Consider the following 24,655-nt stretch of genomic DNA (forward strand, 5'->3'; position numbering starts at 1 on the left):
AGAGGGAGTACTATAGTACCAATATAAAAAGACATAAATGGTTAGATCCAACTAATCTCAGCCATCAATACTTGTCAATGCAATGACCTAGATGGATCTGACGACGAGCGCTCAACATGTTTAGCATATAATTAATATCATACCAAATGTTAATGTTAGCTCTAATCAATTAACATGCAATTAATATCATGCCTAATATCAACATGCAATTAACATCCTACCTAATATCAACATGCAATTAGTATTGTACCAATATAAGCATCCAATGCATGTACTCGTAATGTATTTACCAATATTAATAGGATATGCAGTTAATAGCTTGGTGATTTCTTCTCACTATATATGGGCATTAATAGTAAGCCAGCAACATGCATATCGCATACAGTACATGCAATTAATCTTAAAACAAGATATGGCAAGACCATATATCTCATTTATTAGGAAACTATTACAACATACCACTGGTGGGATATAAATTAAGAACACCGGGTGTTGGAGAAGAACCACCATCATCTTCTTCCCCGACTAGGCGTTGTATAATGGCATCATTGGCCAACCTCTTAGTATCGCTTCTACTGATTGCCACCTTCTCCTTCTCCTTTGCACCCATACGCTGCTATGTTAATCGAGCAGATGTAAGGGTACAACATGGTGCCAACAATAAGTCCGCCCACCACACTTACATTGTGCTCGTTAAGCCACCGCCCTCGCCCTCGCCCTCGAATGTAGATGAAGACACGTACCAAAATTGGTACGAGTCTTTCTTGCCCAAATCACGCGGTGGTGACTCAGGCAAGTCACGCATTGTGCACTCCTACACCGAGGTGTTCAGTGGCTTCGCCGCAAGTCTCACTGATCGGGAGCTCAATGCACTTGCAAAGAGTCCGGGGTTCGTGCGTGCGTTTAGGGACCAAACGCGACACCTCATGACCACGTACACTCCAAAGTTCCTTGGGCTCAGAAACGGCACCGAGCTCTGGAGCAACACCGGCTACGGGAAGGGAGTCATCATCGGGTTGCTCGATAGCGGCATCTACGCGGAGCACCCTTCGTTTGATGGTGAAAACATCGCGCCTCCCCCGGCAAGGTGGAAGGGATCATGCAAGGCAACCCGGTGCAACAACAAGCTCATCGGCGCACAGTCGTTCATCGAAGATGACGATGATCCTAGCGACCAACAGGGGCATGGGACGCACACCTCATCCACGGCGGCCGGTAACTTTGTCGTCGACGCGTCGTATCATGGTATGGGAGCGGGCACCGCATCGGGGGTTGCTCCTGGCGCCCATATCGCCATGTACAAGGTGTGCGCCGATGGAGATTGTGATGATTCCGCCATAGTTGCCGGCATCGACGCAGCCATCAAGGATGGGGTGGATGTGCTCTCCCTCTCCCTTGGCCATATTGGCAGCCTCAGGTTCGATGAAGACCCCGTCGCCATCAGCACATTCCGTGCCATATCAAAGGGCATCGTCGTGGTTTGCACGGGTGGCAACGAAGGGCCCGATTCACATTCCGTGAGCAATGATGCGCCATGGTTGCTCACAGTCGGCGCTAGCTCGGTGGATCGGAGCTTTGACATCGATGTCAGTCTCAGCAATGGCAAGAGCATCCATGGAGAAGGGCTTAGCCAGGTGGCGAAGCCGAGGTCGAAGATGCATCCACTCCTCTACTCCCAAGAACGGGGCAAGTGTGACTACATGGGTAACCATGTCGTCAGTGAGAAGATCGTCGTTTGTGAATCGGATACCACCCATGAGAACATCGACGACATCATGAGTGCCGGTGCGGCAGGAGTGGTGCTACTCAACTATGAATCCTACGGATACACGATCGCGCTTGAGGAATACAACTCCAGTGTGGCGCAGGTGAGCGCAAACGACGGCGCCGTCCTCAGAGCTTACGCGACATCGAGGAGCAGCCCGACGGGCGCCATCTTCTCATACCACAACACATCGCTTGGCGTCCATCCGGCCCCTGTGGTGGCATCCTTCTCCTCCCGAGGTCCAAGCATCGCCATCCCCGGCGTGCTCAAACCGGACATACTGGCGCCGGGGCTCAACATCCTTGCTGCGTGGCCGCCGGAGACGGACTCCATACCGGGACCTTTCAACATCATGTCCGGCACATCCATGGCAGCGCCGCACGTTAGCGGCGTCGCCGCGCTTATCAAGAGCTTGCATCCAGGCTGGTCCCCGGCCGCCATCAAGTCGGCCATCTTGACGACGGCGGACGCCGTTAACAGCACCGGCGGCTCCATCTTGGACGAGGATCACAAGAAAGCCGACGCGTACGCGAAAGGCGCGGGGCATGTGAACCCGGCGAGAGCCGCCGACCCTGGCCTGGTGTATGACCTCGGTGTCGTCGACTATGCCGGCTACATCTGCTGGCTCCACGGCGACCAAGGCCTGGCAACCGTCGTGCATGACAGTAGATTGTCTTGCGCGAAGCTGCCCAAGGTAGCGGACGTGCAGCTCAACTACCCGACGATAACGGTGCCGCTGAAGCCGACAACCTTCGCCGTGAACCGGACGGTGACGAACGTAGGGCCGCCGGCATCGACCTACACCGTGAAGTTGGACGTGCCCAAATCGCTCAACGTACATGTCACCCCGAACAAGTTGGTGTTCTCAAAGGCTGGGGAGAAGAGGACGTTCACTGTGTCGGTGAGTGGCAGGGGAGTTGTTCATGGACAGGGGCATGTGGAGGGAAGCTTGAGTTGGGTGTCGGCAAAGCATGTCGTGCGGAGCCCCATCGTCGCTGTTCCTAATCTCCCCGAATCTCCACCGCCTCTAGAGAAAAAAGGGCTAGGACTAGGAGTGAATGTTTAAAATGCTGCATTTTATTTTAGTTATCGTTGATATGTATGTTGCTTATAACATGTTAAATGGGTCAACTTTGTGAGCACTTACAATACATGTTGGGGCTAGAAGCTGGATTGTCAAATCCTGAATGCCAACTTCAGAATATATATGATACTCGTGTTATCATGACAAGATTTAGTACTGTACTTTCTAATGTGTGTGTGTGCTGGTTTTCGACCAGTAGAGTGTTTGGAGTATGATTTCAATATGATATCTGAGCCAAGTAGTCGGTCTTGAGTTTAAGATCCTAACAACGTAGTATTAAAAAACAAATCGTGGCCTACATCGAACCCGCGTCTAAGGATTAAAATAGGCTATACGTGAGGGACGTTGAAATACATCGCCCGTCTCTCTTCATCACTTTTGATTTTTGAATGAATCGGCTCAAGCATGAATTCAATACTGATCATTTTTAATCCTACTTGCATCATGCCTGATGACACCTTTTGTGCCACCAATTTTAGTGGTTGTCTCTGCGCATCGTATGTCCCACGCAGTCAACTGGGGCCGTCACAGGTGGCCTTCTTCACTCTCTCGGGATCTACATTTTGTCCTTTGATTGACCTTCTGGATATAGTTAGCGAGCGTGACCCAAATCCTGCAAGGACCAAGCCTGTATCTTGGGTCCAGGCTCTACCTCATTGGGTTCTTCATGGACCGTGAGATAATATGGAGTTACCTCACGCACATCTCCTACTAGTTGTATATATGGGAGTATCTTTTTTTTCACTTCAAAGGAGAGGTGGCGGATACAGAAATACAATGAAAGGTGTGCACACCCTCCATTTTTAAACTCATTCAAAAGTATATTATTTTTTGATCTAAGCACGGCGCCTAAAAAAATTATACAACGCTAAAATAACGTTTTTAACGCGTTGGAGGACGTTTGCTCCAACAGACGCACGCTAGCACGACACCCAATCCAGCGGCCCCACCTACAACAGCCCAGAGTTTGCAGTTCGCGCAAGCGGACGCACCAAATACGCAACGCCCGATGATGTTTTGATCCACACACTGGATCAAGTATACCGCGCCATCTTTGCGTAGCTGCTGGAGCGTCCAAGTCAGGTCCGCGCGCGCTAAAACCAGATTTTTTTTTACAGGGAGTCACTTAGATAACCGCCTGTTGGAGTTGCTTTAACGGCGCAACAAAGCGCGTCCAATCCTTCTAGTTACTAGTACATGTCAAAAAAACCGTTCCCAAAATTCCGGGTGTGCCACTTGGGTTCCCTTCATCATTTTAATTTTAAATGCATATTTCTTGTAATGCGGCATATAAAATTTCTTTTTTCTTAGATGTAATTTCAAAAAACTCAAACATTTTTAAAATTCTGAATAATAATATAAACAACATTTTTTTTAAGTTGAGAGCAAATTTTGGAAATGATAATAGTTACCTAAATGATTTTTGCTGTAAATTCTTGAACATTATTGGAAACAAGGAAAAGTTTTTAAAATACAACTTTCTTTCCAACTTTATTAAAATTTCTTCAAATTTGTGAACATTTTTGTAAAGTCATAAACATGTTTTGAAAATTGTGAACAGATTTACAGAAAACAGAAATAAATAAATATAAAAACACTGGAAAAAACAGTAAAAACAGGTTTAGGAACCATATAGAAGGTTCCCGAACTGGTTCTTATCTTAGGTGTGTACCTACCAAGTGGGCTGGGCCAACTCGAATCGGTCATATGGAGAGCGCCTATGTGCTGGTAGTTTGCCAAAAATACCGACCAAGCTCATACACCACCACTGGCCGGTCCAATGTGTGGCCCAGTCTAGATTTACATTATTTTTATTATTATTATCTAGTTCGCCTCAGATTGCAGGGTGGTGATGGGCGATATTAAGCAAGGTAGCAGACCGAGCTATGAAGCTTTCATACATGAGATAATAAAGTATTCTAGATCTTTTAGTAATTTCGTTTATGAATTTAGAAGCTCAAACTTTAAAGCTCACAATTTTGCGAACCATGCGTTGCGTTTGGGGGTTGGTCGCCATGTGTGGTTAGGCCACCCCGATGAACTAGTCTTCATCCTTGTAAACACGATATTGGTTGAATAAAAGTTCCGCATGATTGTCTCAAAGAAATTCTACTTCGTTTCCCTATTTCTTCTCTTTTTGCCTTTTTCCTTATTTTTTCATGTTCCCTCTTCATTTTCGTTTTTTCATGTTCATGTTTTTTACCATTTTATTTTCCCTTTTGTCCTTTTTATTTACTTCTCATTTTCCTATATTATTTTCCCTTTTCCTTTTTTATTTTGCGAATATTATTCAAATCCGTGACTAATTTCGGAATTATGGAAATTTGCCGAATTCACGAACATTTCTAAAAATTGTGAATATTTTTAGTTCAAAGACATGTTTTACAAATTACCACATATTTTCGATATTGGGAACATATTTTAACAAATTACCACACATATTTTACATTCACGAAACAATTTTTGAAATCCTAAATTTTTTCACTAAATTTTTAGAATACATGAACATTTTCAAAGCGGCAAATATTCTTTGAATTTGGGAACAGTTCTCGAAATTTCAGCATTTTTTGAGTTGTCTGGATATTTTTCAAAAATAATCATGATTTTTTTTGTATTCCTAACTTTTGTATCAAACTCATGAACATTTGTTTTATCCGTGAACTTTATTTTGATTTTGAGAACATTTTGAAGTCCTTCAAAAACTCAGGAATTCATAAAAATTGTTTCGAGTTGAAATAATGTAGATATACTTGATGAATTGTTCAGATAAATGTAAATGATTGTGAAATTGAATAAACAAATAAAAATATTAAAATCGTTCATGACTTGGCAAAGTTCATAATTTCAAAATAATTTACAAAAATAAAAAACAAATACCACAATTTCCAAAAAGTTTGTAAATTTCGAAAAAGTTGACAATATTTTTAAAGAGTTCATGGATTTACAAAAGGTTCACTAGTGGAAATTTTCCTGAATTTTGAAAACTACAAAGTATTACAAAAGGAGTTAAAGAAATTTGGGAAAAGTTTTTGAAGTTGAAAAATGTTTTCAAAATTTATTTTTTCATGTGTTTGATAAAACATATATATATAAAAGTAAAAAAAATCAAAATGAAAAAATTGAACAAAAGAGAAAACAAAGAAAAATCATCGAGGAAAGACCAAAAGAAATACCACCCAGAAAAACTGCCGGAACCTTCATGGGAAGGTTCCCAAATACCATTTAGTAAAAGCCTTACATGGGCCAGAAATGCCGAATAGAGGACGGGCTCGATTGCGCCCATTTTAAAATATCATTTTTCCACAGTCCAAAAAATCTGAAAACAATTATACATATAGAAATACAAGTATAATACGTTTGAGAAATTTTTTGTAGCAATATACCTGCATACGTAGCGTATACATAAAAACAAATATAAAAGTGAAATGGGCCCTTTTTGTTGTTGTTGGGCCGGATTTTGGTTATTTTTGTGCAGCTTGCAAAAAATATATTTTTTTGAACGAAATTTTACAGATCCACAGTGAATACGTATAAGTTTTCACATAATTATATTCAGATTTTGTTGATACATAGAAATATCATTTTGCATCTTTTATGTTCAAAAAGTCGCACTCTTACATGGGCGCCCAAGTGTCTCTTAAGGCGCGAAATAGAATTTCGTGGGCGATATCTCGCCTGTGCGTTATATGACAAAATGCTTACAAGTGTCTCTTAAGGCGCGAAATAAAATTTAGTGGTAGTCTGCCGCATATTTTGAATAAAGCTGAATTGTGAGACAGAGGGATATATCGCCTGATGCTTTTTTGTTCGTTTTCACACATTTTCTACTTCTTCGTTTGTCTATTTTTTCTGATAGTTGTTCTTTTTTACATATTTGCAAATATTCTAAATAAAAAAATTAAAAAATAATTTACTTACCTTTTAAGAATATGTTTAGCGCACATTTAGAAAATATTCATGCATTGTAAAAAAGTGTTCGCACAATTTGAAAAATGTTCATAACATTAAAAAACATGTTCATGACATTTAGAAAATGATCATGCATTCCAAAAATATGTTTGTAACATCTAAAAAATTCAATGTAGACAAAGATTTACTTAATTTGAGAAATATGTACCATTGAAACAAATGTTCATGGCATTTTATGAAAATTCTAAAAAAATATTTCGCATGATATAAGAAATACCTACGAAATTTATAAAAATAGTTTAACATGTATTCGAAAAATGTTCAACATGTACCCTAATGATGCTCAATGTTTGTTAAAATCTTCTGCGTGTATTTGAAAAAAGTTCAGCATGTACCAAAAAGTGGTCCCTGTATATACGAAAAATGTATGACGTGTATTAAAATAGTCAACATTATTTGGAAAAAGGAAAGTAAAATAATGTTGAGTAACGTAGCATAAATTCAAAAAAATTCCTACGCATGTTTAGATCTTTCTATGAAGAGACCAGCAACGAGAGAGGGGTAAGAGCATCTTCATACCTTTGAAGATTGCTAAGCGGAAGCGTTGCTAGAACGCGGTTGATGGAGTCGTACTCGCAGCGATTCCGATCTAGTGCCGAACAACGGCACCTTCGCGTTCAACACACGTGCAGCCCGGTGACGTCTCCCGCACCTTGATCCAGCAAGGAGGAGGGAGAGGTTGGGGAAGAAGTCCAGCAACACGATGGCGTGGTGTCGGTAGAGAGACGAGGTCTCCCGTCAGGGCTTCGCCAAGCGCCGGCAGAGAGGAGCAGGGTTGCACCGAGAGAGAGATAAAACGGTGTCCTCCAAAGGCCAAAAGTGCCCACTATATATAAGGGAAGGGGAGAGGGGGTGCCACCCCTAGGGTTCCCACCCTAGGGGGTGCGACAACCCTCCCAGATGGGTGGTGCAGCGGCCAGAGGGGGAGGAGGGGGTGGCGCACCCACTGGTGGGCCTTAGGCCCACCTGGCCTAGGGTTTGCCCCCCCCCCTTTTTCTTTCCCTTGCGCCATGGGCTGAGTGGGGAGGCGCACCAGCCCACCTAGGGGCTGGTTCCCACCCCCACTTGGCCCACCTTACCTCCCAGGGTCATTGCCCCCCCCTTCGGTGGTTCCGGTGGTCCCGGTACGTTACCGGTGATGCCCGAAACACTTACGGTGTCCGAAACCATCCGTCCTATATATCAATCTTTACCTCCGGACCATTCCGAAGCTCCTCGTGATGTCCGGGATCTCATCCGGGACTCCGAACAACTTTCGGTAACCTCGTATAACAATTCCCTATAACCCTAGCGTCATCGAAGCTTAAGTGTGTAGACCCTACGGGTTCGGGAGACAGGCAGACATGACCGAGACACCTCTCTGGCCAATAACCATCAGCGGGGTCTGGATACCCATGGTGGCTCCCACTAGCTCCACGATGGTCTCATCGGATGAACCACGATGTCAAGGATTCAATCAATCCCGTATACAATTCCCTTTGTCTGTCGGTATAGAACTTGCCCGAGATTCGATCGTCGGTATACCTATACCTTGTTCAATCTTGTTACCGGTAAGTCTCTTTACTCGTTCCGTAGCACGTTATCATGTGACTAACTCCTTAGTCACATTGAGCTCATGATGATGTTCTACCGAGTGGGCCCAGAGATACCTCTCCGTCACACGGAGTGACAAATCCCGATCTCGATTCGTGCCAACCCAACAGACACTTTCAGAGGTACCCGTAGTGCACCTTTATAGTCACCCAGTTACGTTGTGACGTTTGATACACCCAAAGCATTTCTACGGTATCCGGGAGTTGCACAATCTCACGGTCGAAGGAAAAGATACTTGACATTTGAAAAGCATTAGCATACGAACAATACGATCTAGTGCTAGGCTTAGGATTGGGTCTGTCCATCACATCATTCTCCCAATGATGTGATCCCGTTATCAATGACATCTAATGCCCATGATCAGGAAACCATGATCATCTATTGACTAACGAGCTAGCCAATTAGAGGCTTGCTAGGGACACATTGTGATCTATTCATTCACACATGTATTACTGTTTCCTGTTAATACAATTATAGCATGAACAATAGACGATTATCATGAACAGGGAAATATGATAATAACCATTTTATTATTTCCTCTAGGGGTCCACCGAAAGGGGGCCACGACCCCGGAAGGCTAGATGGGCCAAGTGCGGGAGGGAACCAGCCCCTAGGTGGGCCGGTGTGCCCCCACACTTAGCCCATGGCGCAAGAAGAGGGGAGAGGGGGGAAACCCTAGCGCAGATGGGCCTAAGGCCCACCAGAAGGGTGCGCCACCCCTCCTCCCCCTCCTGGCCGCCACACCTCCCCCCATCTAGGGCTACCGCCCCTCCAAGGAGAGGGAAACCCTCAAGGGGGCGCAGCCCCTCCCCTCCTCCTATATATAGTGGGCACTTTTGGGCTTTTGAGGACACAGTTTTCCATCTCCCTCGGTGCAGCCCTGCTCTTCTTTCTCCTCCTCTCTGCCGGTGCTTGGCGAAGCCCTGCCGGGAGACCTCATCTCTCCATCGACACCACGACGTCGTGCTGCTGGAGATCTTCCCCAACCTCTCCCTCCTCCTTGCTGGATCAAGGTGCGGGAGACGTCACCGGGCTGCACATGTGTTGAACACGGAGGTGCCGTAGTTCGGCACTAGATCGGAATCACACCGCGATCTGAATCGCCGCGAGTACGACTCCATCAACCGCGTTCTAGCAACGCTTCCGCTTAGCGATCTTCAAAGGTATGAAGATGCACTCACCCCTCTCTCGTTGCCGGTCTCTCCATAGGAAGATCTGAATATGCGTAGGAATTTTTTTGAATTTATGCTACGTTACCCAACAGTCGTCTCCTTTTTGCAGTGAGGCCGCAAAGATCGGTCAGACCCCTCCGTCGATGCAAGTCATTACCACAGCGGGAACGGTGAGTTTCATTTGAATAGACATTAGTTACTAGTTTTAACATTTGAGTGTCAACATGTTAATGAGACATTGCAAATGATCTATGGTGCAACATAACTCCATAGGCGCATCGCACAACCCTTTTCGAGGGCATCCTTCTTAAGGTGAAACAGGCCCGAGCAACCCCGGTGCTTCACCTCCGTGATAACGAGGATGGTAAGTTCTCTCTAGTGTTTTGCTTAACAAATGCATACTTAGCTTCGTATGTGCTAGTTAGCCCTAATATGCCCACTTACTTGGCTCATTTTCCAAAAAAGGCATAGTTAGCTAATTACACGTCAAAATGACATAATTAGTTTATTTACTTCATTTATGACGTAATTAGCTTATTTAGGTCAAAAATAGCATAATAACCTTGGTTAGCTCATAAATGTCATATACGTAGCTTGTTTTCCTCCAAACTGACATAATAAGCTTAGTTAGCTCAAAAATGACATAATTACTTAAGTTAGCTTAATAATGACCAATACTTACCCTATTTTCCTCCAAAATGACATAATACGCTTAGTTAGCTAAAAAATGACATAATTACTCAAGTTAGCTCTAAAATGACACAAATAAGGAATAAGAAGAAGAAAAACAAGGAAGAGGAGAAAAAGAAAGAATAGAACAAGAAAGAATAAAACAAGAAGGATGAGAAGGAAAATGATAAAAAGATAGAAGAAAGAAGAAGGAAACATATTCTTATTCTTCCTTTTTTCTTTCTTTTTCTCCATCTTCTACTCCCTCTTCTTCTTCTTCTTCTTCTTCTATTTCTTCTTCTTCTTATTATTATTATTATTATTGTTCTTCTTCTACTTCTTCTTCTTTCACTTCTTCTTCTTCTTCTTCTAACTTTCTTAATTACTCTTATTTTTACAGATTTGATTCACCTCATGGAAGCTGGCATTGATGGGCTACTACTGTTCAGTTTTTTTTTTCATTTGTATTGACGAACAATGTAAAACTTATGTATGTATATATGGATGAACTATGCGAAACTATGTATTATGCTAGCCTATGTGTTCTTTAGCTTGTTAAATATTTTACGATGATGTTGGAAATATATGTGCTGTGAAATATATGTGCTGAAGATATTTGAAACTATATATATATGTATGTATGTATATATATATGTATATGTATGTATATATATGTATGTATATATATATGTATATATATACATACATATATATATATACATATATATATATATATATGGTCGCGCTATTCGTCACCCTGGGTGAGGAATAGTTATTCTTCACCCCCTCTATTTTAACATCAATGCACCGTAACTTTATGCTTCGTAAATTTTGCCTTATTTTATATGTAAAAAAAGACCGTAAAAAAATATAATCAACATAAAAATATTTTATGTCATGTAAAATTATGAACATACAAAAATAGTGCAAAAGATACAATAAATTCAACTTTTTCTGATCTTGTGACCTACTCCCTCTGTTCCTAAATATAAGTCTTTCTAGGAGTTTCACTAATGGACCACATACGGATGTATATAGACATATTTTAGAGTATAAATTCACTCATTTTGCTTCGTATGTAGACACCTAGTAAAATATCTTAAAAGACTTATATTTAGGTACGGAGGGAGTATATTATTGTTTTTCTTTTGTCAAATTTTACATAGTGATTCAATATAAATGTAAATATTTGTATTTCAAATGTAATTTATTTGTAAATTGATCGGAAGATTATCTCGGGTGAAGAATAAACTATTCTACACCCTGGGTGATAAATAGAGTTTCTATATATATATATGTGCTGTGAAAATGTAGAAAGATACAAGAAAATAGACAAAAATGGAGCAATACACACTATTTGCCATCTCCGAGCTGATGGCAGAGAACTTTGCCATCCGCCAACAGATGGCAAAGAGGACACGCGGCCGCAGCCTGGAAGCCTCACGTCTGATCCATTTGGTCACTTTGCCATCCGCCAACAGATGGCAAAGGGATTGGGGCAAACTGATGGCAAAGGGCTCGGGACAGGCATATGGCAAAGTGCTTCGATATGCTGATGGCAAAGGGCTCCGAACAGGCAGATGGCAAAGTATGTCGTCTGCCACCTAACCGTGATAATGCATATACGTTGCCGTCGACGTTCTTTGCCATATGCTAGCTGATGGCAAAGTTTCTTTGCCGTCCGCTGTCAGCTTGCGGATGGCAAACAAACGCATTGCCAGCGCGAGCAACATCGAAATTGTTGCCATCTACTGTCAGATGGCAAAGGTCTTTGCCATCTGCGGACCGGTCCTTTGCCATCTGCATTGGTAGATGTCAAAGAACCCGATTCCCGTAGTGTATATATATATATATATATATATATATATATATATATATATATATATATATATATATATATGATTGGTCGTACGAGAAATTCTATTATATATGCACAACGTGTACAGTATATGTAGTAGCGTAAAATATGTTTGAAATGAAAAAGAATTAAATGGAAAACATAAAATGAAAAGAAAAAATAAACCATAAACCCAAAAAGCCTAAACCCCTAAAGCCTAAAGCCCTAGTCCCGGTTGGTGACACCAATCGGGACTAAAGGTCCCCAGACCCCGGCGCGCGCTATCTGCCACCTAGTGAGACTTTTAGTCCAGGTTCGTGGCCAACCGGGACTGAAGGGTGGGAAGGGGGCTTTAGTATCTAATTATTAGTCCTGGTTGGTGAACCGGGACTAAAGGTCCTTCCCAACCGGGACTACATTCATGTTTTCTCTTAGTGCTCCCACAGACGCCACACCAGTTAACACAACCTTGGATTGGGCCACCACGTTGCTGCTACCTCCTGCTCCTTTGGGATCACCACCACCAGGAGCAATCTGTGTAGAGTTAGCCCCTTACCTCTTATATTGGTACTTCGTCGCACATTGCGTAAAGTTGTTGTTCTACGTGGGCGGTCGAGGTGGGTACTGGGATGGTCCACAACCTCCCTCATCGGTTCTTCAGTCGCCATAGCCATTCTCTTTGTGTGGTTACTGATGGTTATTGCCTTGGTAGTTTCTCGGCGCTGCTTGGGGTGATGGTTATTGCTTTGGTAGTTTCTCGGCGCTGGCTGGGGTGAAAAGGTGGGCCCTGGTTGAATTGCCCATAGCCTCGCTCATAGCCCTGGTTCTGCGGTTCTGCCTCCATCACCTCTTCCTCCTCTCCCGCAAAAACGGTTCATCCAAGACCATTTCAAGCTTCTCCCCACTATTGAATTCATGCTGCAATGAGTTGCTCCAAAAGTACGAACTGATGAAGAGAGTCCGGCAATATATTTCAACACTCTCCCCCACGTCTAGGCTATTTCAATCCTTAGATGTGGGATCGGTGTAGGCCACGGTATCATTTTCTTAATACCGCGTTGGCAGAGTCTTGAACTCAAGGATTCTTGACTCGAATACCATATTGAATCCATGCTTCGTTCAGTCGCTTCAAAAATCCGAATTGATGAAAAGAGGCAGACAGTTTCAATCAAAATCCGAACCGATAAAAGAAGAGGCAGTCGGAGTCCACATATTCCAGTGGTCCACGTACGTATGTATACACGACGTGTGGTAAGTGTACCAATGATAGCAATGAACGTAAGTAGCACTGGTGGAAAAAGGGCCTTTGGTCGCGGTTCGCAACTGCCATTAGTCACGGTTGCGCAACCGCGACCAAATAGGCGCGACTAAAGGCCCCCCCTTAGTCGCGGTTGCTTAAGAACCGCAACTAAAGGCCCGTCCACGTGGGCGCCAGGCGGCCGTCGGGGCGGAGGACCTTTAGTCGCGGTTCTTCTGGCCAACCGCGACTAAAGGCCGCCGCAGGTTTAGGTAGCCCCCCCCTAAACCTGTTTTCTGTTTAATTTGTATTGTTTTATTTCTTTTGTGCTTTATTTTAATTTTGAAGGAGTTTCACATATTCTACGGTTACAAATTTTATCACAATGGGGCAAATAATATACCATTGAAAGCTACAAAAAATGCAAAACCTTTACAAGTAGTTTTTACAAACTTTTTTCCGTAGTTTTTACAAAAAAATTTCCGTAGTTTTTACAAATTCTAAGAACTGAGAGAGGCGCGCGCGTGCGCGCGCGGCAGTACCGGCCGGCCGGCGGCGTTGAGGGCGGGCGAGCGAGGCGGCGCGCGCGCGGTGGGCGAGGGAGGCCGGTGATAGCGGCCGGCGGCGCCGTACGTGGGCGAGAGGGGGCGGCGTCGAGGGCGAGGGCGACGGCGGGCGACGGCGAGGGCGAGGGCGAGGGCGGGCGGCGTCGAGGGCGAGGGCGACGGCGGCAGGCCTTCGGCGCGGCAGAGATCGGAGAAGACGAGAAATGGAGGCGACGGTTCGGGCCCTTGTATTTATAGCCCCCCCTTTAGTCGCGGTTGGGGAGGCGACCCGCGACTAAAGGGTAACCTTTAGTCGCGGTTGGCCAGACCAACCGCGACTAAAGGGTTTTTTGGCGGGTTTTTGCGTTCCCGCGCGTAACGACCTTTAGTCGCGGTTGGCCTGGCCAACCGCGACTAAAGGTCTTTTTCAAAATCTTAAAAATACAAATAATATATAGGGGATGAGATTTAGTCGCGGTTGGCGTGGCCAACCGCGACTAAAGGTCGTTGCGCGCGGTTGGCCTGGCCAACCGCGACTAAAGCCCCTCACGTGCACCAGCTGGCCACCGAGCGCCCTGGGCCCAGGCCTTTGGTCGCGGTTCGTCTTCCGAACCGCGACTAAAGAATTCATTAGTCGCGGTTCCTACAGTTTCGCGACTTATGGGGCTGGACGGAAGCCTCTTTTTCTACCGGTGTAGACAAATAACGAAACGGGGAATGATGGAATATCACGTATTACCTACTGTGCCGACTTGTGTGTTCTTCGCCGGCAATGATGCATGCTTTGCTAGGGCGAGTTGCGTCGGCGGCAAGGCATTGCCCGGTGGCTGCAGCCGGCGGCCGGTTGGAGGCCGCACGGAGAGCCTGCTACGCCACGAAAGCATCATGTGCCCCGGAGATAGCGTGATCATGGAAAGGTGCAAGCACGTAGCCACGCGCACTACACCCACCTCACCACCCACATATTACCAATAATTAACATTCAAATATTCGATCACCATGCAACACATGGTTGGGTGATCTCATTATGGAGAATCATATACACCATCACTAAACCGTTCGATGGATCATCACCATGCACCCTGGCCCTCCTTCCTTTGGTCCCCAATATATATAGCCCTGACACGACAGATTGTTGAAGAATCTGCGAATTTCCTTGACGTGCTTGCTATAGTTAGATGGTGACCGGAGAAAAAATTGCCGAGTCAACTGATTCATGAAGAAGGCGACACGAAGAAGTTGGCCACGATCGATGTCTCTGACGAGGTTGAGCCAGGACCATACCGCACATGGGACGAAGCTCATATTGCAGAGGGTCGATGGATTCATCGGGAGAGCGGGGGTGGTGGAAGGGGGTGACCGGAGTAATGCTACACCTACAAAGGCTTACGTAAAGATTTTACGTACAAATTGATGTGTAAGATTATGATTGGTAATTGAAGGACGAGGGGCTCCACCCCCACTGAAAATCAGGTCAGGGGGGGGGGGGGGGGAGAAGAGTTAGTTTGAAGGGTTAAGTAAACATTTGTAATTTTTTGTATGTCTAGCATTATTGGGGGTGACCGCCTCTCAGACAAAACTAAAAAACAAAGAACGCCGCAACCAGCCACGATGTGCTGGGGAGGGCTCGTCGGTACCTTGCCGGCGGTAGGGATAACACGGCTTGGTGCGATGTCATCGATTGTCGAAAAGTAGGGGTTGTGGAGGAGGGTCGGGAGCGGGGAGACGGAGAGTAAGTCGCAGCCATTAGATTTCAATCCAAACTCACGCTGATTCGCCAGAAACTTAAAAAAAAAAAAAAAAAAAAAAAACAGTCGCCCCCTTTCTTAGACTCCTGGAATGTACAGTATATCCTTTGAAAGTCTTTCAGCAACTTTTTGGGTCAGAAATGGCGACCGATCGCTATCCCCACATAACGGTCTCATGGCCTACAACTTCCACGAAGCTGCAAAAGCTCCCGTTCCAAAGAAAAAGGTTGAAAGCCTGCAGTACACGCGGCGCTGCGACGTGTCTACATAAACACAGCACTAGCGCGCAGCCAACAATGCAGGCCGGCCGTCGCTAGCCATCTTCCAAGAATGGCGCCGCACCATCTTGCCCTCCTCCTGCTCGCCGTGCTGCTCCGGGCGGCGGCCACGGCCGACCCGGACGCAGTGCAGGACTTCTGCGTGCCGGACGCCGGCCCCGGCCGGCCGGTGGAGCTCAACCTGATCCGCTCCTACCCGTGCAGGAGCCCGGGCAACGTCACCGCGGGCGACTTCGCCTTCTCCGGCGTGCGCGCGGCGGGCAACTTCTCGGCGGACACGGGGTTCGCGGGGGTGTCGGTCACGCCGGCGCAGTTCCCGGGGCTGCACACCCTGGGCATGTCCTTCGCCCGCGCCGACCTCTCGGCGGCCGGCGGCGTCAACCCGCCGCACTACCACCCGCGCGCCACCGAGACGGCGCTCGTCCTCGCCGGCCGCGTCTACGCCGGGTTCGTCGACACGGCCGGCCGCCTCTTCGCCAAGGTGCTCGTGGAGGGGGAGGTCATGGTGTTCCCCCGCGGCATGGTGCACTTCCAGCTCAACGTCGGCGACCAGCCGGCCACCGTCTACGGCACCTTCAACAGCGAGAACCCCGGGATCGTGCGCATCCCGGCCACCGTGTTCGGGTCAGGGATCAGGGGCGCCGTCCTTGAGAGGGCCTTCGGGCTCACCGCAGAGGAGCTCCGGCGGATCGAGAAGAGGTTCGGCGTGCCCAAGAAGGCCGACGAGCTGGAGGACTAGCTAGTTAATTCGTTTATTAGTGATGGCTGATGAGTACTTGGTTCGTTGCTGGTCGGCCATGGCCGCATGTGCATGATTAGTCGACAGGTAGACTCTTGTGGGTTGAGAGTATGGGCGATACTTATTTCTTTTCCATTTGATTAATATATATACTTATGGATTTAATATATATATATATATATATATAGTGGAGGTTGTTAAGGCTCATCCGTCGGTGTAATGATGCGAGGCATACAAATGTGTAGACAAATCCTGCAACTGCGATATATATATATTCTAGCAAAATGGCCCGTGTGTTGTAATGGGAGAAAAAAATATCACACGCTTTTATTATTTTTATAATTATTTTGATTTATTAAAATAATAAGTTAACTAACTAATGTAGTCTGTCCTATCCTATTTTGTTGAGAAATCAACCCGTCCATTGTTAATTCCATCATGATGAGAAATTGAGCGGGACAAGCAAAGCAAAACAAAGAGCTACGTGAATTGATCAATGGACTGTTATCTTATTTTACTCATGGAATAGATAATGTGGGATCAGATGATAAACTGAAGGTGTTGTTTCATTCTCTCTCTCTAGAACAATGCAATCTTACATTCAATACATTCATTCATCAGCAAACAAATTTTCATAAAACAAAATTTCTTGCCGGTGCTTGACACATGGTTGGAGGCATGGGGAGGGGATCTCACCAGATGATGAGTTCCTGCCGGAGGAGGCGATACGATGAGGAGAGCAAGGGTTAGGCGCCTCTATCTGGCCATAAGGAGTCGACATTGCCGCGCCATAACCTCGGAGTTCCCCGTGTGAGCCATGGAGGCCCGCCTCCACCTGCAAGTACTTCGCTCCGCCGAGCCTTATCCACGCGCTGCCGTCGTTCTGCATCGAGTAGACGCATCATCCCAAGTCGCTGTAGCTGTCGCTTTGATTTGATCCAGAAGCTGTGCTCGATCGCCGAAACGGGGGCAGCAAGCGGGCAGAGGTACGACCGCGAAGGCGGGTGGGTTGAGATCGAGAGCAGTGGTGGTTGAGGTCGGCCGCGGCGGCGAGTGGTGTGGCAGCGGCCTGGGCACATGTCAGGGTGGACCAGGGTCGACGCGATGCGCTCGAGCGCCGCAACGGGGGCAGTGAGCGGTGAGAGGTACAGCCGCAGAGGCAGGTGGGTTGAGATCGGCAGCGGTGGCGGTTGAGGTCGGCCGCGGCGGCGAGTGGTGTGGCGGCGGCCTGGGCATAGGCCAGGGTGGCCCAGGATCGACGGGAGGAGGCGATGCGTACGGGTATAATTTTTGCAGCGAATCGTTTTTTTTCTTTTGCGTTGCAGATAAATGATGGAGCGCGGGTTGAATAACAAAAAATACAGGGACTTTTTTATAAAAATGTCATGATGGGTTTTCCGACGGAAGCAATAGCCGTTTTATTATATATATATATATATATATATATATATATATATATATATATATATAAGGCGTGCTTCGGTACACCCCAAAACATACAAAGGAGAACGTATACCCACCTCGTATTGTACACTACATGTCGTCATACGTATGCAATATGAGATGGGTATATGTATGTCTTCCTGTAGTGTATAATAGTGTACAATTACAAGATGGATATACGTTTTCCCTTCTACGTTTTATTGGGGGTGTACCGAAGCAAAAGTATATATATATATGACACCAAAATTAATGTTTATGTCACTCTAGCTAAAACTCACTTGAGCCATGTCTTCCCTTGAGAGGATGGAAGGGTTGAAGGCAATGACGTTGGAGGTCCACAAGAGGTTCAACGCGACTCCGTTTCACCACCTCACCGTCGTCATCACCTCACCGTGGTCGCAGTGCGTGCAGGAGTGAAAGGACCGAACGCCCCTAGCCCAGCCAACCCCACCCAGCCATTGACCGAACGCGACCTGCCCAGCCCGTCAGCTTCGCCCCGCGTGGGAAAAAAATAAGGTTGTTAACGGCCGTTAATGCCTCACCGTTACCGCTGTCAGCCCGCGGGTGACCGGCCACGTCAAAACACAATTAGAAAATGAGTCAGTATTTTACCATTGTCAATTCTTTGTTGCGGTGCAAAGTGTCATGTTTTGTAAAGTGATAATTTTTTAAAAGCTAGGATGCTAATATGATGGTTCGGTGTATTTTACTCATATCCCAAAGATCATGACCGAAGATCCTACTCTCGTCCGCTGCTTCTCTCTGTTTCTTCGGAGGGAGCTACCTATGTCATGCACTACCTCTATCTCCAACCTCACTGGCTGATGCAGCCTGATGAGTGATGAGATGACAAATACTTCCTCTATTTTTAAAGGTTTCACTAACGGACTACATATAAATATATATAAACATACTTTAGAGTATAGATTAATTCATTTTGCTCCGTAGTTGCTAGTGGAATCTCTAGAAAGACTCATATTTAAAAATGGAGATACTATTTTAAGGAACAAATTGACAAATAAAGATTACTAGTAGGATATTCCTTTGAGGATGCGGAATGAAAAGAGGACATATAGCCTATAGCTAGAATTGAGAGACGTGGAGATCAGTATGAAGTAGGAGTGCATGACGAGAGAGTGGGAAAGTGAGCTCTCCATGAATAGCATACCTGCAGCATGTTGGAAGTTGTAATCTACGGTATTGTATAAACCGTATAGAGATAACTTAGCTTTAGAGATAAGTTAGTTCAAACAATATATGCCGAAGAGATATGATTTGGAGATCAATCTTCGGCATAACAAACTTGTATATCTTGTGCTATATATTAACACGCATCCCGTCCCTGCTAGGCATACGGTTAATCTAGCTTTTCCACATGGTATTCAAAGCCACCTCTTCCTATCACATCTAAACCATGTCGAGCTCCTCCTCCGTCGCCATGGCCGCACCCTCCCTAGCATCTCTCGGCCACACCATCTTTGAGAAGTTGACTCGAGAGAACTTCCTGGTGTGGAGAGCGCAAGTCCTGCCGCACATCAAAGCAGCCGGCATGATGGGCTACCTGGATGGCTCGATCCAGGAACCGCCGGCTGCGCTCATCGTGGAGAAGGAGGTCTCCGGGAAGAAGGAAGCAACGGAGGCGCCAAACCCTGCCCATGCGATATGGGTTACGCAAGATCAACAGGTTCTTACCTTCCTGATCTCCTCGCTGTCTCGCGAGGTTCTGCTGCAGTTCAGTTCCTTCACCACATCCGCCGGCATCTGGAAAGCCCTGCTACAGAGTTTCGCCTCGCAGTCTAGGGCTAGGGTGATCCAACTTCGCTCGGCCATCGAGCACACGCGCAAGGGAGATCTTACGGCCGCCGCATACTACACCAAGATGGTGAGCATCGCCGACGAGCTAGCTGCTGCCGGCAAGCCTCTAGACGAGGATGATGTGGTGTCCCACATCCTGCAAGGTCTCCTTCATGAACCCGACTACAATGGGTTTGTGTCGGCGATCTCTACACGTACTGCAACCGATCAGCCGGTCGGCCTTGGTGAGCTCTTCTCCCTGCTACTCGCTGCTGAATCTCGCATAGAAGCACAACATGCTTCTTTCCCATCCAATCACTCCGCAAATCATGCCGCCCGCGGCGGTGGTCGCGGCAACTCCAGCCGCCCTGGTGGAAACAACGGTGGCAGCGGTCCCCGGGGCTACAACAACACCTACACCGGGGGACGCCACCACGACAACTCTGCAAACAACGGCGGCCCATGCGGGGCGCCACGTCAAGGAGGCGGTAACCGTGGCGACCGCGTCCAGGAGAAGTGCCAAATCTGCAAGGAGATGGGGCACGGTGCATGGCGCTGCAAACAACGTTTTGATCGAAGCTTCAACAACAACGTTCGCAATCCTGCTGGTAGTGGTAGAGGAGGAAACCGGTCTGCAAATGTCGTGCACTCCTATGGGGTGGACACAAATTGGTACCTCGACACGGGAGCAACAGATCATGTGACAGGCGAGCTTGAAAAACTTGTTGTCCGCGATCGCTACGCCGGCACAGAGCGAATCCACACTACAAGTGGTCAAGGTATGGATATAGCGTATATTGGTCATTCTACTCTTAGCACTCCCCATGGATCTCTTGAACTTAAAGATATTCTTCATGCTCCAAAAGCTGATCAGAGTCTTCTATCTGGCTATAAACTTATAAAAGACAATCATGCTTTCCTTGAGATTTACCCTGAAATTTTCTTTGTCAAGGATCGGGCCAACCGGAGAACAATCTTCCAAGGCAAGAGTAAAGGCGACATGTTCCCTGTCTCGGTTTGCCAGGATGTCTCCCTGCAGCATCAAGCACTAGGCGTCACAACACCATCTACATCTCGGTGGCATAGGCGTCTAGGGCATCCTTCTTTACCAGTACTCCAAAGAATTCTTCAGGATTTTAGACTTCCTGTTTCAAATAAAAGGGATCATCACTCTGTCTGTGATGCTTGTCAGATGGCAAAAAGCCATCAACTTCCCTACCCTCGATCAACTAGTGAATCAAAGTTTCCTTTAGAACTTGTGTTTTCGGATGTATGGGGTCCTGGCCCAATCTCGGTTGGTAGACAGAAGTATTATGTGAGCTTTATTGATGATTTCAGTAAATTTTCTTGGATCTATTTACTCAAAAATAAGTCTGATGTTTTTGAGAAGTTTCATCTCTTTCAACAACTTGTTGGACGCCTCTTTAATCGCAAGATTTTGTCTATGCAAACCGATTGGGGAGGTGAGTACCAAAAGCTTAACTCCTTCTTTGAGCGCATTGGTATCTCCCACCATGTCTCCTGCCCCCATGCTCATCAACAGAACGGATCTGCCGAGCGCAAACATCGCCATATTGTCGAGGTTGGCTTGTCCCTACTCGCTCATGCCTCTATGCCATTAAAATTTTGGGATGAAGCGTTTCTTACATCGGTTTATCTTATCAACCGTGTCCCTAGTCGAGTCATCCACCACCAAACTTCACTAGAACGCTTGTTTGATATTAAACCAAACTATATTTTTCTTTGCATTTTTGGTTGTGCGGTATGGCCAAATCTTCGGCCTTTCAACAAACACAAGCTTGAATTTCGTTCCAAACAGTGCGTATTCATAGGATACATCAATCTCCACAAAGGGTACAAGTGCCTTGATGTCTCCTCTGGCTGTGTTTATATTTCTCACGATGTGGTCTTTGATGAATACATTTTCCCTTTTGCTACCTTACACCTCAATGCCGGCGCTCAACTCCGCAAGGAGCTAATTCTTCTTCTGCCCAACCTGCTTCCAATGTCCGGTCCTTTACTAGGGGGAGGAGTAGAGTTTGATCATATGTCTATATCTCATAACCCTGGTGCAAGTGTGCAGGAAAATACAGAAGAAGAAATCGCAGAAAACGGCCTTGATTTCATGCAGCAACCAGATTCGAGCGGCGCAACAAATCCTGGTGCAAATCCCGACGCTGATTTTGGCGCAGAATCTGCCTCGGAGTCACGCGCTGCAATGACAGCACGCGGATCCTCCCCGGGATCAGCGCCATCGCCAGGCCGGGGAGGCGGATCCCCCCCGGGCCGTGCGCCAGCACCAGGCGGGTCGGGCGGGCCCTCGGCAGGCAAATCCTCTCTGATCCTCGTGCCAGCGTCAGGCGAGACGGACGAGCCGCATGCATCCACTCCAGAGCCTCCACGCGGCGGCACTGCGGCTGATCTGCATGGCGGATCTTCTGCGGACGGTGAAACCGATACTTCTCCCGTGCATCAAAGTCGTCTCCAACAGGAACTTTCTCGACCACCGCCACCACCACCTGATCGACTGCAAACCAGGTCTCGTAGTGGCATTGTTAAGCCAAAAGTTTATAAGGATGGTTGCGTACGCTGGGGTTCTTTCTGTTCTATAGGTGAACCACAAACTCTGGATGAGGCCCTTAGTGAGTCAAAATGGAAAGCTGCTATGGATGAGGAGTATTATGCTCTTATGGAGAACAACACATGGCAACTCTCCTGTCAAGGGCAGAAATGTTATTGGCTGCAAATGGGTCTATAAAGTTAAAAGGAAGTCTGATGGCACCATTGACAGGTACAAGACTCGATAGGTTGCAAAAGGATTTAAGCAAAGGTACATACTTGACTATGAGGACACTTTCAGTCGTGTAGTAAAAGCTGCCACTATTAGAATTATTCTTTCAGTAGCAGTATCTAGAAACTGGTGCATATGACAATTAGATGTGAAGAACGCGTTTTTTCATGGTGTTCTGGAAGAGGAAGTGTTTATGAGGCAACCTCCTGGGTATGAGAATCCACAGTTACCACAACACGTTTGCAGACTTGACAAGGACTTGTATGGTCTCAAACAAGCACCAAGAGCTTGGTACTATAGGCTGTCCTCCAAATTGCAGTCTTTGGGTTTTATGCCCTCAAAGGGTGACACTTCATTATTCTTTTATCATAGGAAAGGAGTCACTATTTATATGATCATTTATGTTGATGATATAATTGTCACCAGTTCATGTTCCCAAGCTGTTGAAGCTCTTCTCAAGGATTTGCGCATGGATTTTGCTCTCAAAGATCTTGGTGACCTTCACTACTTCCTTGGCATTGAGGTAAAACATGTGACAAATGGCATTGTGCTATCACAAGAGAAATATGTGCAGGATATACTTCAGAGAGCAGGCATGAAGAATTGTAAGCCATCTCCTACTCCTTTTTCAACTTCTGAAAAACTGTCACTTTATTCTGGGAAGGTACTTGTGTCAGAAGATGCTACTAAGTACAGAAGTGTTGTAGGAGCCCTACAATACTTAACTTTGACTAGGCCAGATATCTCATACTTAGTGAATAAAGTCTGTCAGTTCTTACATGCTCCAACCAGTGTACACTTTGCAGCTGTCAAAAGAATACTTCGGTATCTTCAAGCAACCAAGGGCCATGAGCTTAAACTTGGTAAGTCAGACTCAATGCTAGTCGGTGCCTTCTGTGATGCAGACTGGGCAGGATGCCCTGATGACAGGAGATCAACACGGGGATTTGCAGTTTTCTTGGGCAGCAACTTAGTTTCCTGGAGTGCTCGCAAGCAAGCTATTGTATCCAGGTCAAGCACAGAAGCTGAATATAAAGCACTAGCAAATGCTACCGCTGAAATCATATGGGTGCAGAATATGTTGACAGAGTTGGGTGTTTCACATCCATCATCAGCATCTCTTTGGTGTGATAATCTTGGTTTCACGTACTTATTTGCTAATCCTATCTTTCATGCCCGAACTAAGCATATCGAGATTGACTATCACTTTGTTCGTGAAAGAGTAGCCAGCAAGCAGTTAAATATTCCGTTTGTACCCATTGGAGATCAAGTGGCAGATGGTTTCACTAAACCGTTGTCAGCACAACAGCTAGCTTCATTTAGACAGAATCTTAACTTAGATAGTTTTGATTGAGGGGGAGTTTTGGAAGTTGTAATCTATGGTATTGTATAAACCGTATAGAGATAACTTAGCTTTAGAGATAAGTTAGTTCAAACCGTATATGCCGAAGAGATATGACTTGGAGATCAATCCTCGGCATAACAAACTTGTATATCTTGTGCTACATATTAACACGCATCCCGTCCCTGCTAGGCATACGGTTAATCTAGCTTTTCCACACAGCAGCCATCAACACCAAAGTAAAATCACTTCTTGTGCGACGGCACGGGTGCCAACTCCTGCCGCCACCGACATCGGCCCCTCGCCTTCTCCCATCGCAGCTCCGAAGCCGCCTCAGGAGCAGCAGCGACTAAGCCGCAGCGTGAATGCGCACCATGCTGGATCTGGCAGTCAACGACGTCATTGGGTCGAGCTTGTCTTCATTGTCACTATCGCCATCGTCGTCGGCGAGGGTGGCCCATGATGCAGCCAATGGCGGCAACGGTGAGTGAACAACGACGTCGGGGGCAACATCCGGATCGAGCGGGGGGAGGGGCCCTATGGGAGGATACCCGAGCTCCTGGCCCACCTGGTCGGCGACAGGCTGAAGCCCGAGGGGAGGGCCCCGAGCGCGACGCCCAACCCATCACCAGACGCAGGGCGACGACCC

At 46.3% G+C, this 24,655-nt stretch overlaps 2 protein-coding genes across 2 annotated transcripts; both read left to right on the forward strand.

The window, feature by feature from the left end:
- The first annotated feature begins 539 nt into the window (after positions 1-539).
- Positions 540-3,018, forward strand: LOC123406358 (subtilisin-like protease). Its single transcript, XM_045099867.1, has one exon. It carries the CDS (start codon positions 540-542, stop codon positions 2,829-2,831), a length of 2,292 nt encoding a protein of 763 aa, XP_044955802.1. The 3' UTR covers positions 2,832-3,018.
- A 12,822-nt stretch (positions 3,019-15,840) lies between these two features.
- Positions 15,841-16,801, forward strand: LOC123403106 (germin-like protein 2-4). Its single transcript, XM_045097073.1, has one exon. The coding sequence runs from the start codon at positions 15,950-15,952 to the stop codon at positions 16,634-16,636; it is 687 nt and encodes a 228-aa protein (XP_044953008.1). The 5' UTR covers positions 15,841-15,949; the 3' UTR covers positions 16,637-16,801.
- Positions 16,802-24,655: the final 7,854 nt, after the last annotated feature.

The sequence above is a fragment of the Hordeum vulgare genome, chromosome 6H, assembly GCF_904849725.1.
Source record: "Hordeum vulgare subsp. vulgare chromosome 6H, MorexV3_pseudomolecules_assembly, whole genome shotgun sequence".
Taxonomy (NCBI): Eukaryota; Viridiplantae; Streptophyta; class Magnoliopsida; order Poales; family Poaceae; genus Hordeum; species Hordeum vulgare.